General features: G+C 47.1%; 1 protein-coding gene across 1 annotated transcript; it reads right to left on the bottom strand.

Moving 5' to 3' along the window:
* Nucleotides 1–1,235: 1,235 nt before the first annotated feature.
* Nucleotides 1,236–13,426, bottom strand: KLHL42 (kelch like family member 42). The gene is made up of 3 exons (XM_054399842.1): nt 12,534–13,426; nt 5,374–5,567; nt 1,236–1,691 (listed from the first exon to the last, which is right to left on the bottom strand). Exons 1-3 carry the CDS (start codon nt 13,424–13,426, stop codon nt 1,240–1,242), a joined length of 1,539 nt encoding a protein of 512 aa, XP_054255817.1. The 3' UTR covers nt 1,236–1,239.
* Nucleotides 13,427–15,655: the final 2,229 nt, after the last annotated feature.

Raw genomic sequence — 15,655 nt, 5'->3', positions numbered from 1 at the left:
TGCTCCCTGCCCCGCGCTGGAGCGACCCTGCCTGCCATAAAACTCTGGCTGCTGGTGGAAACACGCCGGCAGTGCAGCTTCTCTTGCGCTGAGACAATGCTGCTCCACGAAATTTGGCTTGTGGGAGCTGTGACTAAGGACACTGTAACTTTGGCGAGTCCCTTTTCCTTTGGATTTATGCCGTGTGATCCACAAATTGGATTATAAACTCGCAGATCTGGAGCCTGCCACCGAGGAGAGACCTTAGGGACCATCTCCAAATTCCCGCTCCGTCCTCGTGAGTAAAACCCGACTCCTCAGCCTTCCCTAGGGTCCTGGCGTGCCTCTGCTTTTATAAAGGGGGTAAAGCTATTGCGTGGCTTAGCCTTTTCTATTTTCTGAATTATCTAAATTGTACTACAGTTGCCCATAAGCATCCTTGTAGAATTCGCAACCGAACAGAACCTGCATATAAAATTTGACCAGTTTCATACATAATTTGGGGGCGAGGGTTTCAGGGAAAGATAAAGATAACTGCTTTTTAAATAATTCCCGCCTTAATTCAATCCCAATCAAAACATCGACCAGCAACCATAAGCCTCTAGGCAACTCCCCCCAGCCCTTGGCAGAGTGTTTAATTACAAATAATTCAGGAGGAGCCCCTGTTTGCTGATGGTGCCCTCTCACCTGTTACCATGGAAGAGAGACAAATGTGACACAATTTTAAACGGTGTGCATTTGACAGGACATAGTTGGACTAAAAAACGTGCTTTAAAAGGAATCCTTCCTTTTGTGATCTTTAGTCTACTACTTATTTACTTTATAGCATTATCTCCCCTTTTACCATGCATCCTTCTTGCTCATCTCTGTGGTAGTTGGGGGGAATTTTCAACCCACCACAATCTCCTACACTCTTAAGATGAAGAGCAATACCAGACTGATCGGTTTTGCCTTTGGAATCCCTTTATCAGTTACCAACAGAGTAGCTTTATGCTTAACTCGCCAATAATCCTTATTGAAACCTGAATCCAAACCCAGTAACCCTTTTTAACTGCCATCTCAGAATTGTTTCTGGAAGCGTTTCTCTTAGTAGTGAGTGTTGCAACTTCTCCACAGAACAGAAACAGTGCTTTAAGCCCACGTTCTGCACACACATTACACATATCCTGAACGGGGAACAGCACAAAGTGGGGGGGGGGGGGGGGGGGCAGCGTTTCTTCCAAGAGTAATTAATGAGCTGCAAAGAGGAACTGGCTGGCGTTACACATGGGGCACATCAGGCAAGTACATAGAGCAGATCAGCATGTTCTGTCCAAAGGCTGGGAAGCGCCTCAGCGACTCCCAGCTGTCCGTAAAGATATTGTACTTGAGGAAAACACGGTGCTCCAGGCTGGTGGACGGAGTGATATCCCTGCTGAGGATATAGACCCCATCGTTGTGCAGAGTGCAAGTCAAGTTCAGGCCTGATTTGGAGGTGTTCTCTTTGAGGTAGAGCCATTCTTTGGTGGCAGTGTTGTAAGACTGCACAGTTAAGGCGTCCTCGCTCTGGCTGGACTTCTGGTTTGGTCCAAGCTCATGGATGCAGCCCCCCACCAGATAAATGGTTTCCTCAACAGACAGCATCTGCTGCTTGCGAACGTGCACGTCGCAAAGTTCAAAGGTGGTCCAGGAATCAGAGGTGGGACAGTACTGCAAAATGTTCATATTCCTATCTGAAACACAGGAGAAACCATTGCAAATACATAAGAAATAAGAAAAGAAGTAAATGGGAAAATAAACAAACAAATGAGCAAGCTTCCTCCTCTCTATAATCAGCCGTTATTACTGATGTAGCATTACAGTGCAAAAGCACAGCAGACCAGGGAAGAAATATTGATCATTGAGAACTTCAGGTCTTTGACCTTGATGATAAAGTTTGAACGTTCTGCTCCTTTGCAGAGGGAAAAATGAAGCCACTTCTGGCACATTACACAATGGAAGTGGTCTGGGGATGTGGATTTCGGCAGAGTAATCCCTGCTTTTGAACTTATGCTTTTCATTTTGTCTCCTATTGCAATAAGAATTTTTCTGCAAAGGGAACTGGAGCAATATTCTGCTCTCCAACAGTGATGCCAGATGACTCAAAGTATCATGATGAAGGTATGCTTCCTTAGGGGCTATGAAGTGTTGGTTTATCACCCAGGCTTAACCTGAGATACTTGGCATTTCCTTCCATATAAACCAAGAGTTTTAGGGAATAAAATTGATGAAGCTAGTTACATTTCAGGAAGTGGCATGGATGAACCAAGGGCCTTATAAATTCAGGACCTTATAAAGAGAGAAATGTCTATTGTCAGAACCACTTAAGAAGCAGGAACTCTGTGCTCCATCATCAGAGGCACATAACAAAGCTGAAGCTGTATCTGTACTCAGTTAGGAGTCAGCAATGCTGTTCTTCTGTGAAGCTGTTACAATACATCTCTGATTCATGGTGCAGTGGAGGCCCTGGCTGTGTCCAAGGCTTCACTCAACACAGAAGGCACAGGATTCCTTAGCCAGGAAATTCTGCTTCAGTCTCAGGAGATCTAAGCTTAAATCCAAACTCAAGTGACAAGCTGCATCAGGTTTGCAGACTGCAGCCTGGTCTTTTAATAAAATCTACTCCCTGTTCTAAGTCTGTGCTGCATGATGATGTCCAGATGAGCTTCCACGTGGAAGAGCAGAAGGTGACATACTGACAAGTCCTCTATGGGCACAGGTATAAATAAATAGCCATAAATATAACTGCATTGTCATGAACAAAATGCCCCAGCAGCATGACCAGGGAGTGCATCTACTTGCACTCTGGTGGGGTGCAGTCAGTTTATTACTTCAAACTGTCTTCTGGAACACCTTATCCACTTCAAACCAAGGCAAAAGAGAGTGAAGATGTCATGGCAATGCTCTATGAAATTGCTGATCAGAAGCCTGCAGAGACAATGCAGACTCTTTGCGTGGAGGGAAAGCACAATGAAGTTTCTAGGTCTACCTCTAGCAGTAATCTTCCCAGGTGGCAAGTGCTATGAAATGAAGTCTCCAGTGGGATAGCCCTCATTTACTCACTCCAGAGCCTGAGTCTCTTATATCCACTGAAACAACAAAATAATCCCACAATACAACACCTGAACATCACAGTGCCTGGCATGGGGAAGCTTACAAGTGAGAGCTGAGAAATGGCAGCAGGGCCTTCATTCAAGAGGTGCCAACATAATTTACAGTGGGAAATCCCAGATCCTATTATCTTTAAGGAAGTGCAGTCTCAGGAGAAAGCTCTATAAAGATTAAAAAACATGCACAGCCCACGAAGCCTGCCCAAACTGAGGCAGATGCAGAACTCCAAAAACCAGAACAAACAAAAATAGGCATTCACAACTTCATTGCTGCACGTGTTGCACTTCCGCAGTGAAAGCAGTGAAACAGCAAATGAAGCTCAGCACCTCTTAGAGAGTCAGCCCTCAATGCTCTCCCAACATCTATACAACTTGGCAGGTCAGTCACCTGTGTACCTCTGGTTCTGCAGACACCGATTGCAGGCCCTTGTTTAGAAAAAGATCTTTATTTCTGTCAAGCACAGGCCTTGCATTTAAACATCTTTAGGGCTCATCTACTGCTCACAACTTTACTTCACCGTTTTACTTTCCTGTTTCAATTTAAAACTGCTTTTAGGAAGAGACAGAGGCCTGAAGGTCAGTAGCAATCCCCTGAGGTGTGGAAGACAGAGCAGATAACTCACTGACTATCCTCCTTCATTTGAAAGCACAGGTAGTAAGTAGTGAGTAAGAAGCTTGAATATAGGGGAGCACACTTTGTTGCTAAATTTTAATGGGAAAGGATCTGCATGAGCAACATCCTGATCTTTATCCATGGCACCAGGCGCAGGCAGCCTGAAGGAAGAACAGCACAAGCACCAGAACAGCAATGTGCAAAGTGCAGGGGGTGTAGGAGAAGAGCTGGGACTCTCATCTTCCCTGAGCACTGGTAACCAAATCAGGGCTTTTGCTTCTTACCCCTTCTGTCTCTTTCCCTAGACAAAAATACGGTCTCTAGACTCCCATTACTCTGTTCCAGCTCCTTCTCCTTGTTCTCCGCTCTTGTCCCAGAGAATGTTTCCCCTTGGGTCTGACTTTTCAACATGGCAAACGTTATGTGCCATACATCTTTCAGTCCTAATGCTAGCTACCAACATGTCCTTTAGTGGGAATGACCAGAGGACTGGAACTGCAGAGCACACCAGAGCACAACCCTAACTATGGCCACAGGCTCATTGGTATCTTAAGCCAGCGGGTTCTGGGTCAGAAGGGCCCAGACAAAATGCTCTTGAAGGTTGACATTGCCACAGGGACTGTGAAGAGGAGAAGTGTGCCTTTCATAAACCTTATAACAGTAAAATCTGCTCAGAGACTAGAAGGACAGCTTGTTCTAATGGCAGTTTAGCTTTGCATGCAGCACTCTGTAAAAGCCAAATTATCTTCTATTTTTATTCTCCATTTGGAAAACAAAAATTAAAACAACTGTGGGCAAATGAAGTGAGCAAAGGCCTAGAGAAAGGAATTTAAGTTTAGGAAATCCTGGTAAATACTGAACATTTGACATGAGAAAAAAAACCAACTTCTAAAACTCTGAGCAAATGGTACTCCTTCCAGAAAAAGACTCTGTGTACTTAGGGAATGAACCAATGGGAGCTCCCTGTCTTTATGTAGGGCAAAAGCAGGCCACTTAAAAAGTAACTGGCAGCAGGGAATGCAACTTCAAATTTTAGCCTTGGTACAGTATCTTCAGAAAACACTATAGGGAGGACATAAAGAGGTCGACTCTTGCTTAAGCTTTTAATTATTCCATTAAGTTATTCCAGCACTGAAAAATCTTACCTATAGCTTGAATTTGCCTGTGAAACACTGGAATGCTCCAGTGAAAAGACCACCACATCTATTGATACAGGAGAAACACTAAACCAAGCAGGGATTCTCTTCATGTTTTTCCTTCTGACAGCCTAGGATGGGTATTCAAAAAGTAAACAAAGTGTATCTGTGGAAACTTCTCTTTCTACTGGGTGATCAAAATCTAAAACCACCCCAGGCCAGGCTGGGTGCTTGTACCCATCAGTCTGCTCCTTCAGAATAACAGAACCTCAGGTCCATGCAGGCCCTGACAAAACCACAAATATCTGATTCCTCTATGACAGAGATAATTTTTTCTTTGTTTGTTTCACTTGTCAATTATTTTCTCCCAGTGATTTTTTTTTCCTATGCATTTTAATAAGTATTATGCAGCTTTTTCTACATTAATTCAAAAGACGTCCTGAAAAAGAGAAAGAAAAGGATGCAGGCCTTCAAGCAACCAGATGGCAAAGCCCAAGAGCAAAAAGCAGGCTGCTACCTCGTGTGGTGTATCCTCCGATCACGTAGATCTTGCCCTTGCATTCACAGGCTGAGAACTCCGCAAGAGGGTTTGGCAGGGATGCTACAAAATTCCACCAGTCGTTTTCTGGGTTATAGCACTCCACGTTGGAGAGGGACTGGCCACCGATGGCATAGAGCTTTCCATTGACAGCCAGGAGCTTGAAATTGGACCTGAAAGAAAAGGCCGTGGCGTTTGTATGGGTTGCACGGGCATAGAGATACCTACAGGGAAAAAAGTTCTTCCTACTTAGGCTCCAACATACTCACAGAATCACAGAATTGTATTGAGTTAGAAGGGACCTCCAAAGGTCATCAAGTCCAACCCCCTGCAGTCAGCAAGGACATCCTCCATTAGATCAGGTTGCTCTGAGCCTTGTCCAGCCTCACCTTGAATATCTCCATGGGCAACCTGTTGCAGTGTTCTACCATACTCAATGCTAAAGAACTTGTTCCTCACATTTGATCTAAATTTGCTCTTCATTTCAAACCATTGCCCCTCATCCTGTCCCTGCAGGCCTTTGCAAACAGTCCCTCTGCAGCCTTCTTGTAGCCCCCTTCAGGTACTGGCAGGCTGCTCTTAGGGCTGCCCAGAGCCTTCTCATCAGCACTCACAACTTGTCCCATCACTTCATTCATACACTGTGGCCTGTGAGCTCCTCTGTGTCAGGCCACAACTCTGTCATTACACTGGAATTATTTAGGGCAGTGAGCAGGGACATCCTGGATGTTAATGATGTTGATGCTGAGATTAATGATTATTGTATTCCGGATTTCTGGCCTACTTGGAGTTCTGATGTTTAGTTCACTCACATTCAGCAGATGCCTCATTTTTACTTGGCTTTTAGTAAAATACCCTTAGTAGAGCAAAATGTATTATATATACACACACAGAGTGCAGGATCTTCTGGTAGTTAAAACTGCAGAAATGTCAAACAAGCCTTGATGAATGCCCAAGACTGTGCACTTGGCTTTGTCTCCAATCTAGAGCCTCTTTAATAGCCTTAATAACTAGAAATTTAAAGCTGTGCACATTGAACTGCATTCTGCAAAAGAAAGAAGAGAGAATCTCCTGTACCTTACTAAACATCCTTGGTCCCCCTGGAGCAAGAGATCTCTGTCAATTGAAGTGGCACCCAGAACTGAGCAGAAGGCAGAGCAGTAATGCCCTGTGGCTCTGTTTCTTATTCTGCTCCACTCTGCTTTCACACTCCATGGACAGCTTTCTAATTGCTGCAGGGCAAGAAGCCTTCAGCCTTACACTTTTAAATACAAGCAGAAACAAATGGCCTGTGGCTACTGGAGGTGCAAGCCTGTAGGGAGAAACTGGGGGTCCTGAAGATGGAGGGCTTGGATGCTCATCTACTCCTGCCAGCCACAAAAGCTGGACCAATAAAAGCTGAGCTCTTCCTCTCCTTAGAAGTAGTTTCCTTGCCTAGAAAGATTCCTTCTCTGCTGCTGAATCAAACTGATTCTACCACCCCAACTAACTGGGTATGTGAAAGTCACTGGAGTGCTGCAATCCATCATAAAGTCAAAAGAGGAAGTGTGCTATGTCTGTAAAACTGGAGCGGGGCTTTGGACCTGGCCTGGCCTACTGAGTGGCAAATGGAACGAACCCAAGATTTAAAGCTTACCACTAAGTAGTTTTGCAAGGCTTTAACTTGACAAAAAGAATCCTGTCTAGCAGCAGACTGCCCTGCAAGTTCTTTTGATTAAATATATTTGGGAAAAGAATTTGTTTCCAGAAGGAATAATTTTGGGTTTGTCAGCCTGATACAGCTTTAGAAACTAAAATCCTCCTTTGAAGGAATGAACTGCTTTTTATTAACTTTATTTCCTGACATTTATGATTAGGTCACTTTGCTCATCTCTTCTCTACAGTAATTACATTTTCCATCTGAGACAATGCAGAACAGCATGGGAATCAGTAGTGAAATGAGGATCATTAACTGCAGAACATTCTGATTTTCAGAGCAAGTTACCTGTGCTAAAAGTTATGGTGGAAAAAAAAAAAAACCAAACAAAAAACACAACAAAACTAACAGACAAAAACAGAACAGAAATGCATTTTCCAAGCAGTCTTTAAAAATCTAAAGTAGGTTACAAAGTCTTTGAATCTGTGGCTATGAAAGGAAATGGTGCAGGAGTTTTGGCCACCAAACTGAATTCACACACTGACAGCATAACCTGAGGTTGGAAGGGACCTCAGAGCTCATCTCCTCCAACCTCCCCACCATGGGCAGGGATTCCTCTCAACTAGACTCAGCTGCTCAAGGCCTCATCCAGCCTGGCCTTCAACACCCCCAGGCAGGAGGCAGCCACAACCTCCCTGGGCAGCCTGTTCCAGAGTCTCACCACTCTCGGACTGAAGAACTTCTTCCTCAGCTCCAGTCTAACCCTGCTCTCCCTCAGCTTCAAACCATTCCCCCTTGTCCTGTCTCTAGACACCCTCAGGAAAAGTCCCTCTGCAGCCTTCTTGTAGGATTCCTTCAGGGATTGGAAGGCAGCTCTAAGGTCCCCCCAGAGCCTTCTCTTCTCCAGGCTGAACACCCCCAGCTCCCTCAGCCTGTCCTCACAGCAGAGCTGCTCCAGCCCTTGGATCATTTCCGTGGCTTCCTCTGGACTCACTCCAACAGCTCTGTGTCCTTCTTATGCTGGGAAAACCAGAACTGGAGGCAGTATTGGAGGTGGGGTCTCAGAAGAGTCTGCAAGGTTCATTTGACTCAAAAGTAGCTGCAAGGATCCAGCAGCACACTTCGTATGGAACTTTGGACAATGGCTCAATAGATGATGAAAAACTTCTGCCATTTGCCTTTCCATGCCAGTAACAGCAGGTGTTTGGATGGGGAGTGAGCATGAGGAAATACTCAGTGTATTTTACACTCTTGCAGTGAGCATGAGGAAATACTTAGTGTATTTTTTACACTCTTTTAATGATCATTAAAAGAGTGTAAAATTCACTAAATATTTCCTAATGTGTTGGAGCAGCTGGAAACAAGGAAAGCAAACAATGAGCCACCAGCCAGCTCTCCACAGCTAGCAACTATTCCATGGATTACATCTTGGAAACAAGAGAGCTGAACAGTCAGTCATCAGATTCATGCCATATAATTCCACTCACACCAGTGAGTTAGCTACACTCAAGGGATCAAAAGTACTCTCCAAGTGCCAGGCCCAGTGTGCACCCTTCTTGTTGGGACAAGGCCAGTTATGAGCTGCCCTCTGATGTCCCCTCTTTGCTCTGAAAGGAACCCCAGGAAGAGAAGGCAAGCCTGAGCTGTAGGGTCTGCCCATAGTTGAAACCACATATTTCATTCAACGAAGACAAGCACAGAGCTCTACGTGCACACAGGAAGAAAAATGTCATGCAGAATTGCAAAGGATCTCAGGGTCAGAGTGCAGAAATTTCTGAATACAGGACAGTGGTAAGCAGCTGGAACAAACCCCAGCTCTTTCTGGGCTGCATCAACAGGCAGAGAGGTATCTGTGGAGGAGACTGTCGTGCAAGTGGCTATAGAGAGGACAGCAAGGGTTCTTCTGCTTCACTGACAGAATCATTTAGCACACAACAAAATGTCAGCACAGATCTTAGAGAGGACTTCCTGATAGGGTGGTGAGACACTGGAACAGGTTGCCCAGGGAGGTTGTGGATGCATGCTCCCTGAAAGTGTTGAAGGCCAGATTGGGTGAGGCCTTGAGCAACCTGGGCTAGTGGGAGGTGTTCCTACCCATGGCAGGGGTTGGAGCTGGATGATCTTTAAGGTCCCTTCCAATCCAACCCATTTCATGAATCTGTGAATCAGAGGGGTGGCTAAACATGGGAATGAGTTACCTGGAGGAAGAAAATTGGAATCCACATTGCTGGAGGTTTCAATACCAAGTCAGAAATGCATTTGCAAGGCAAGCTTAGTCCTGCTGCAACACAGTAGGCCTGGACTAACTAACCTGTGCTTCCATCCTGCCAAATGACCAGCTTCAACCTTAACATTTCTCATCAATCAGATGGCTCTTTATTCTAGTGTTAAAGCATTTACAGCAGACAAAGGCTCATGAAAGCAGAGCTATGAAGGCAATTCTAAAGCATTTTACGTTTTTTGCATGAGCCACTTCTTTCACGTTCCTTACATGAGTCTGCATAGCACACTGCACCCAGTCTTTAGCTTGGGAAGCATGATAAATCTGTGACAATAATGTGGAGTTAAACATTTATAGAAATTCTGTTTTCCCCTAAGAGGAATTTTGAGTGAAAAAAACACATTTAAATATGTGGAAAAAAGAAAGTCTCATAAACCACCACCGCTCCTTGGGAGCATTGCCTCCTATATTCCTCTAAGAGTCCTCAGAATAGCAGCAGTTCAGGCACAGATTGCTCACAAAACCCATGTTGCATGTGTACAATCCCAGCCAGGGGCTTACAAATCTCTTCCAAGCCTGGAAGATTTACCTGCAATACGTAGGAAGGTTCTGAAGGGAAAGGAAAGTGGAATACACAGCTGTAACTTGAGCAGCAGAAGTCCTACGGGGATATTCTTTTTAAATAGCAAATTTCAAGTGACAGCATCATAGAATCCCTCAATGGCTCAGGTTGGAAGAGACCTCAGAGCTCATCTCCTCCAACCTCCCCACCATGGCCAGGGACACCTCTCAACTAGACTCAGTTGTTCAAGGCCTCATCCAACCTGGCCTTCAACACCCCCAGGCAGGAGGCAGCCACAGCCTCCCTGGGCAGCCTGTTCCAGAGCCCAACATCCTCGTGCTGAAGAACTGCTTCCTAAGATCCAGTCTGATTGAAAGAAAAATATGGATAAGTATTCAAGGGCCTTACTTGAAAAGTCCCTAATGTGCTTTGTAACCTTCTTCTACCCAAAGACCACAGGTGGTCTTGGGCAGCTCTTAGAGGAAGTTTGTCCCATGAAAACACTATTCCAAGAACAGCAATATCTTTAGAATAAAGAGATCTGTTATGGACTGTTTGTGACCAGCACTAGATTTAACCCTCAGATAATGACAAATTCTGGGCTCAGTCACAGGCTTCCTATATGAGCTTGAGCAAATTATTTTATCTTCCTTGTGTATGCCTAAATAGGGAGCAACACTTTTTTAAGCTGATGTGGACATCACAGCAGTTACCTATGGTGAAGAGATCTGAAACTGCAGTAGTAAGATCTTTACATCTAGAGAGAAAGCTATCAGCTGTGACAGAGATCACAATGACTGCTGAGTGTGCAGCACACATCTGATGGCTTTTGCCTTCTACTTGGAAGTAAAGTGGGTTTGTTTCATCCCTGTGTGTGCAGAGCATTTCAGCATCCTGGATTCTGCATTATCAAAATGATCAGAGGGCTGAAAGATCACTTCTGCAAGGAAGGGCTGAGAGGGTTGGGATTATTCAGCCTGGAGGCTCCAGGAAGACCTTCTGGTGGCCTTTCAGTACTTAAAGGGGGCCTATATGAAAGATGGGGACAGTCATTTTAGCAGAGCATGTTGCCACAGCACAGGGGTAATGGTTTTAAACTAAAGGAGGATAGATGTGAACTAGATAGAAGGAAGACTTTTTTTTTTTTTAAAGTGAGGATGGTGAAACACTGGTACAGGTTGCCCAGAAGGGTGGTAGATGCTCCATCCCTGGAAACATAATATTCTGAGCAACCTGATTAGTTAAAGACGTTCCTGCTCATTGCAGGGGGGGTGTGGACTAGATGACCATTAAAAGCCCCTTTCAACCCAAAGCAGTCTATGATTCTGTGACTGAACCAGAACCCTCCCTCAAGGTATGTACAAAATTCACCCCCAGGGATGCAATTCTATCAGCTGACACAGATTCATTGGCAGAGAGTCACACGACTGTAATTCTGGAGCAGCACGCTGGCCAACTGCCCTGCTTACTTTAACTACTGCATAACAAACTAAAAATACAATGCAGAGCTCTAACTGCAGCACATCTGTGCAGCAGGCAGGCATCAGTGCTGCTCTTGACCAAAGCGAAAGCTGTGATGCTAAAAATCTCCCTGTTCTTGGCTCCCATGGCACTGGCCACAAAACGTCAAGCAGGCCATCAGGGAGCTGAAATGTGATGCCAGAAAAAAAAAAATGACAAAACTTCAGAGTTGAGACTCTGTGAAGGTGTTGAAGTCACAAACGTGTTCTGTGAATAGGTATCAGCAGTGTTCCCATGGAAAAAAAAAAAAAAGAAAAAACAAAAACTTGCCTTGATTATCAACAGCATCACAGGATGTTAGGGGCTGGAAGGGACCTCTGGAGATCTTTGAGTCCAACCTCCCTGCCAGAGCAGGACCATAGATTCCAGCACAGGTCACACAGGAACACATCCAGACAGGGCTGGAAAGTCTCCAGAGAAGGAGACTCCACAACCTCTCTGGGGAGCCTGTTCCAGTGCTCTGTGACCCTCCCAGTGAAGAAGTTCCTCCTCATGTTGAGGTGGAACCTCCTGTGCTGTAGTTTCCATCCATTGTCCCTTATCCTATCCCAGGACACAAGTGAGCAGAGGCTGTCCCTGTCCCTTCCTTCCTTATCCCCAGTCCTCAGATATTTATAGACATTGATCAGAGATATCACTCAGGGAAAGCCACAGTCACTTGCCACAGCTCCTTTGCAGTCTAGGGGCCAGCACACCTCAGGATTCTTTCTGGCCTGCAGTAACTACCATGAAATGTATGAGCAGAGACTGTTCAAAAATATCCATTCCCATCCTACTGTTCTGCAGGAAATGCCCCATGTGAAACTATGCTAAAAAATACCTTGCTGCCACCTACATATTGTCCCACAGCTGAGGCCTTAACCAAGGGCATTTAGGGAACCAAGTGCCACCCCTCTCACCCTTCCCTTTCCATGGCAGGCCTGGGCCATGCAGAACAGGCCCCTGTGCATGGGCAAAGCTGTGCTGCAGCAGGATGGCTGCTGCTGGCAAAGACAAGGTTTGCTAGGCCTGTCCCGTGGCATGCTGCCCAGCCATCCCCAAGCACCCCAGCCCTTCCCACCACACCATGTAGGAGACACTCATGAGGCAGGTCTGAAACATTTCTGGCAGCACCGAGTCTGGGCAACAGCAGGTGACTCAAGGGAGTCTGTTTGGACACCACAGAGGGACACAGGTGTGTGTCAGGGAGCAGGGATTACCTCTTCTGGTTCATTGAAGCCAGCTGACTCCATTCGTTTACGCAAGGATTGTAACAGTGGGCAGCTGAAATCTCCTGGCTGGTGATCCTGTAACCTCCAACGATGAAGAGGTAGTTGTCCAGTATCGCCGACCCGTAGCCTCGGACATTGACCAGATCAGGAGGCAGGTTGTTGGCCAGGGGCAGCCACCGCTCAGCTTCCTCATCATACCTTAGCATAGACCAGGGGGCTTCCATCTGAGGGTGACAGCCCCGAGGCAGGCCCAGGGAGGAGGCACTCATGAAGTCCCCGATGGCCACAAGAGTGGCGGTGCCCCTCATCCGCATCTCCTTCAAGTGCTGCTGGAGAGCCTGGGGCAGGAGTAGATGCGGCCGAGCATCGGGCCTCCGCAGCACCTGGTGGTAATGGGTAGCCATGAACTCCAGGCAGGCGTCGTGCAAGTCCTGCAGCCCGTAGACCTGAGCCAGGCGGTGCAGCTCGAAGCAGTTGCCCAGCCTCACCTGGGAGAGCAGCAGGCGGAGCAGCGGCGTGACCTGCAGGTAGGAAGCGGCTTCCACCAGCTCCTCCAGCAACGGGGGGTCCTCATCGCCCCCCTCCTCCTGCTCCAGCTTGGCCAGGCAGGAGGTGTTGATGAAGTCCAGCACCAGCTCCAGCCCCAGAGCACTCAGGCCCCCCCGCAGCAGCTGCTCTTCCTGGCCCTGCCCTGCTTCCCTCATGCCCGAGCGGTAGAGGGCTCGAAAATAGTCGCTCTGCTCGATCAGCTTCCTCTTGCACACCGGGTAGCACTTGTCCCCGAGCCGGATCTGTACCACCTCCTCTCCTGTGCCGGCCCCATCCCCTTCTTCCCCTTCCCCCGCCTCTTCCTCCCGCCGCCGCCGCTCCGCCAGGGACATCGCTCACCCCCTCCCCAGGCTGCTCCCCTCAGCCCGGCCGCTGCCGGCAAACTCCTCCCCCTCCTCCCCCTCGGCGGCCCGGGCCAGGCTGGGCTGGGCGGAGCGGCTGGGCCGGGCCGCGCTGCGGGAGGCGGGCAGGGAGGTGGGGCAGGCGCTCCGGCAGGCTCGCCGGCTCTGCCCTGCAAGGAGAGAAGACGGGGAAGGGAAAAAAAAAAAAGCCGCAATCGACAAAAGCAAACACGGATGAGGGGAAAGAACGAAAAGCCCTAAAAAGGCAATGCTGAACGCTCGGGCAGCAGCCGGGCGTCTCCGCGCTGCCCGGCCCTGCGGGGCACCCCCACCCGCCCGTGCCCTGTGCCGGAGAGGGAAGGGGTCAGGGGACGACACGATCGGGAAGGCCGCGCTGGGTCCGCTGACAGGCGAGACGTGAACCCTTCCCCTGCCTGCCCCCCAGGCGCTGCCTGCCCTGGGCCGGCACCCCAGCGCTCACCGCCCGCCGTCGATGTGCTTGTGCTGCCCTGGAGAGGGGAAATGCGCTCGACCCAGACCCGCAGGGGAAATCGAGATGGTCTAAGCACATAGCCGGGGAGAAGGAGAGAGTGCTGCCATCATCCTGATGCCGTGGCATCGTGACTCCAAAAAAACAACCAAGCAACCAAACAAAAAAAAACCACCAAAAAAAAAAAAAGTGTCACCTTGCAGCACCTCCAGCACAGCTGTACAGCAAATATGTAACCCTGCTGTGCTTTTCCTGCACCAGGCCTTCCCTGCCTCAGCTCCTGGTTTGACATACAAAGGTAGTATAACCTGTTCTGCTACCCTTAGCTCTTAAACTAAGTTCCTGGATTAGGATATCTCTCTTACTCGGGGGAGGGATCTACATAGCAGGGCTCAGAGCTTGGCATGCACAAGGAAAGAGCAAATCAACAACTGAGCATCTTGGGCAGGGATAAAGGGACTGTTCTCTTTGCCTTGAAATGTAATAGCAGTGCTTTTTCCAAAAATCAAACAAACAAACCCCAAAACAAACAAACAAACCCACCCTAAAAAAACCCATCAAACCCTAACCAAACAAAAACCTGCTGAAACAGATGTGGAAGTCTGCCATCCTATGTATTCCTAAATGAGGATTTTTACTTAATATATAAAAACTTTAAAATATTAAAAAACAAACAAACTTTATGAAGGTATTCCCTTCACCTTGTGTAAAGCTGACTGTAGAAAATCTTTGCCTTTAACAGCAACGTGACTCATCTCCAAATATGGCAGATTTCTCAGTTTTCAGACAACTCCCTGTTTCCCCTATTCAGAAGGGATCATTTCCCCCAGTTACTAAAACTTTTCAGGGTTGGTTGCTTTTTAGCTTTTTTTTTTTTTGTGTGTGAGGTGATCCTCACTCCCTTGGTTGAGTGATCTTCAGCTTCTTGTCTCCAGCCCAGAGAGATGGCAGGAATGTCAGCCTCAGTGTCACAGGTGTTCTTTTCTACTGGCTTTCACAAAAGCATTTGTTGAGGTGAGGCAGATTTCTCTGCATTTTTGTTTTCTACCTCATTTCAAAGCATTTTCAAAGCATTTTCATCGTGTTGCTTTTGAGAGGCCCATTTCATGTTCTGAAATTCTTTCATACGGGATTTCAATCAGTTCCAAAGAGCAGCCTCCAGCAGCCTCAATCCCTATGGGTCACTATTTCCTCTTGTTTTCTCTTTCCTAGTAATGAGTTTCTTGGGTTTGGGGGTTGTTTTGGTTTTGGGTTTTTTTTTTTGGTGTGGTGGTTCTTTGATTGATCCGTTCCATTTCCTCTTTCATTCTCTCTCAATAGTTAATGGATTTTCAGATTCCGCTTTCTTGTCTTCTGTTCTCCACGAAGGATTGCATCACCAGGGTTTTTGGGTTTCTTACATCTAGAATTATAGAATCATAGAGTCATAGAATCATCTGGGCTGGAAGGTCCTCCAAAGGTCATCCAGTCTGACTCCCTGCAGTCAGCAGGGACATCTCCAACTAGATCAGGCTGCCCAGGGCTGCGTTGAGCCTCACCTTGAATATTTCCAGAGAAGGAGTCTCAACCACCTCCCTGGGCAACCTGTTCCAGTGTTCCACCACCCTCATAGTAAAGAACTTGTTCCTAACATCCAATCTAAATCTGCACTTTTCCACCTTAAAGCCATTGCCCCGTGTCCTCTCACTGCAGGCCTTTGTAAACAGACTCTCCCTATCCTTCTTGTAGGT

This window comes from Indicator indicator, chromosome 3 (assembly GCF_027791375.1).
Source record: "Indicator indicator isolate 239-I01 chromosome 3, UM_Iind_1.1, whole genome shotgun sequence".
Taxonomy (NCBI): domain Eukaryota; kingdom Metazoa; phylum Chordata; class Aves; order Piciformes; family Indicatoridae; genus Indicator; species Indicator indicator.
This window is presented reverse-complemented; position numbering and strand designations above follow the sequence as displayed.

Bases quoted from the DNA above. Each gene is read 5' to 3' on its own strand.
- KLHL42 (XM_054399842.1), bottom strand. From the start codon at position 13,426: ATGTCCCTGGCGGAGCGGCGGCGGCGGGAGGAAGAGGCGGGGGAAGGG. The intron at 5,568-12,533 runs GTAATCCCTGCT...CTTTTCTTTCAG, and splicing joins GCTTCAATGAACCAGAAGAG to GTCCAATTTCAAGCTCCTGG. The intron at 1,692-5,373 runs GTAGCAGCCTGC...CCTGTGTTTCAG, and splicing joins CGGAGGATACACCACACGAG to ATAGGAATATGAACATTTTG.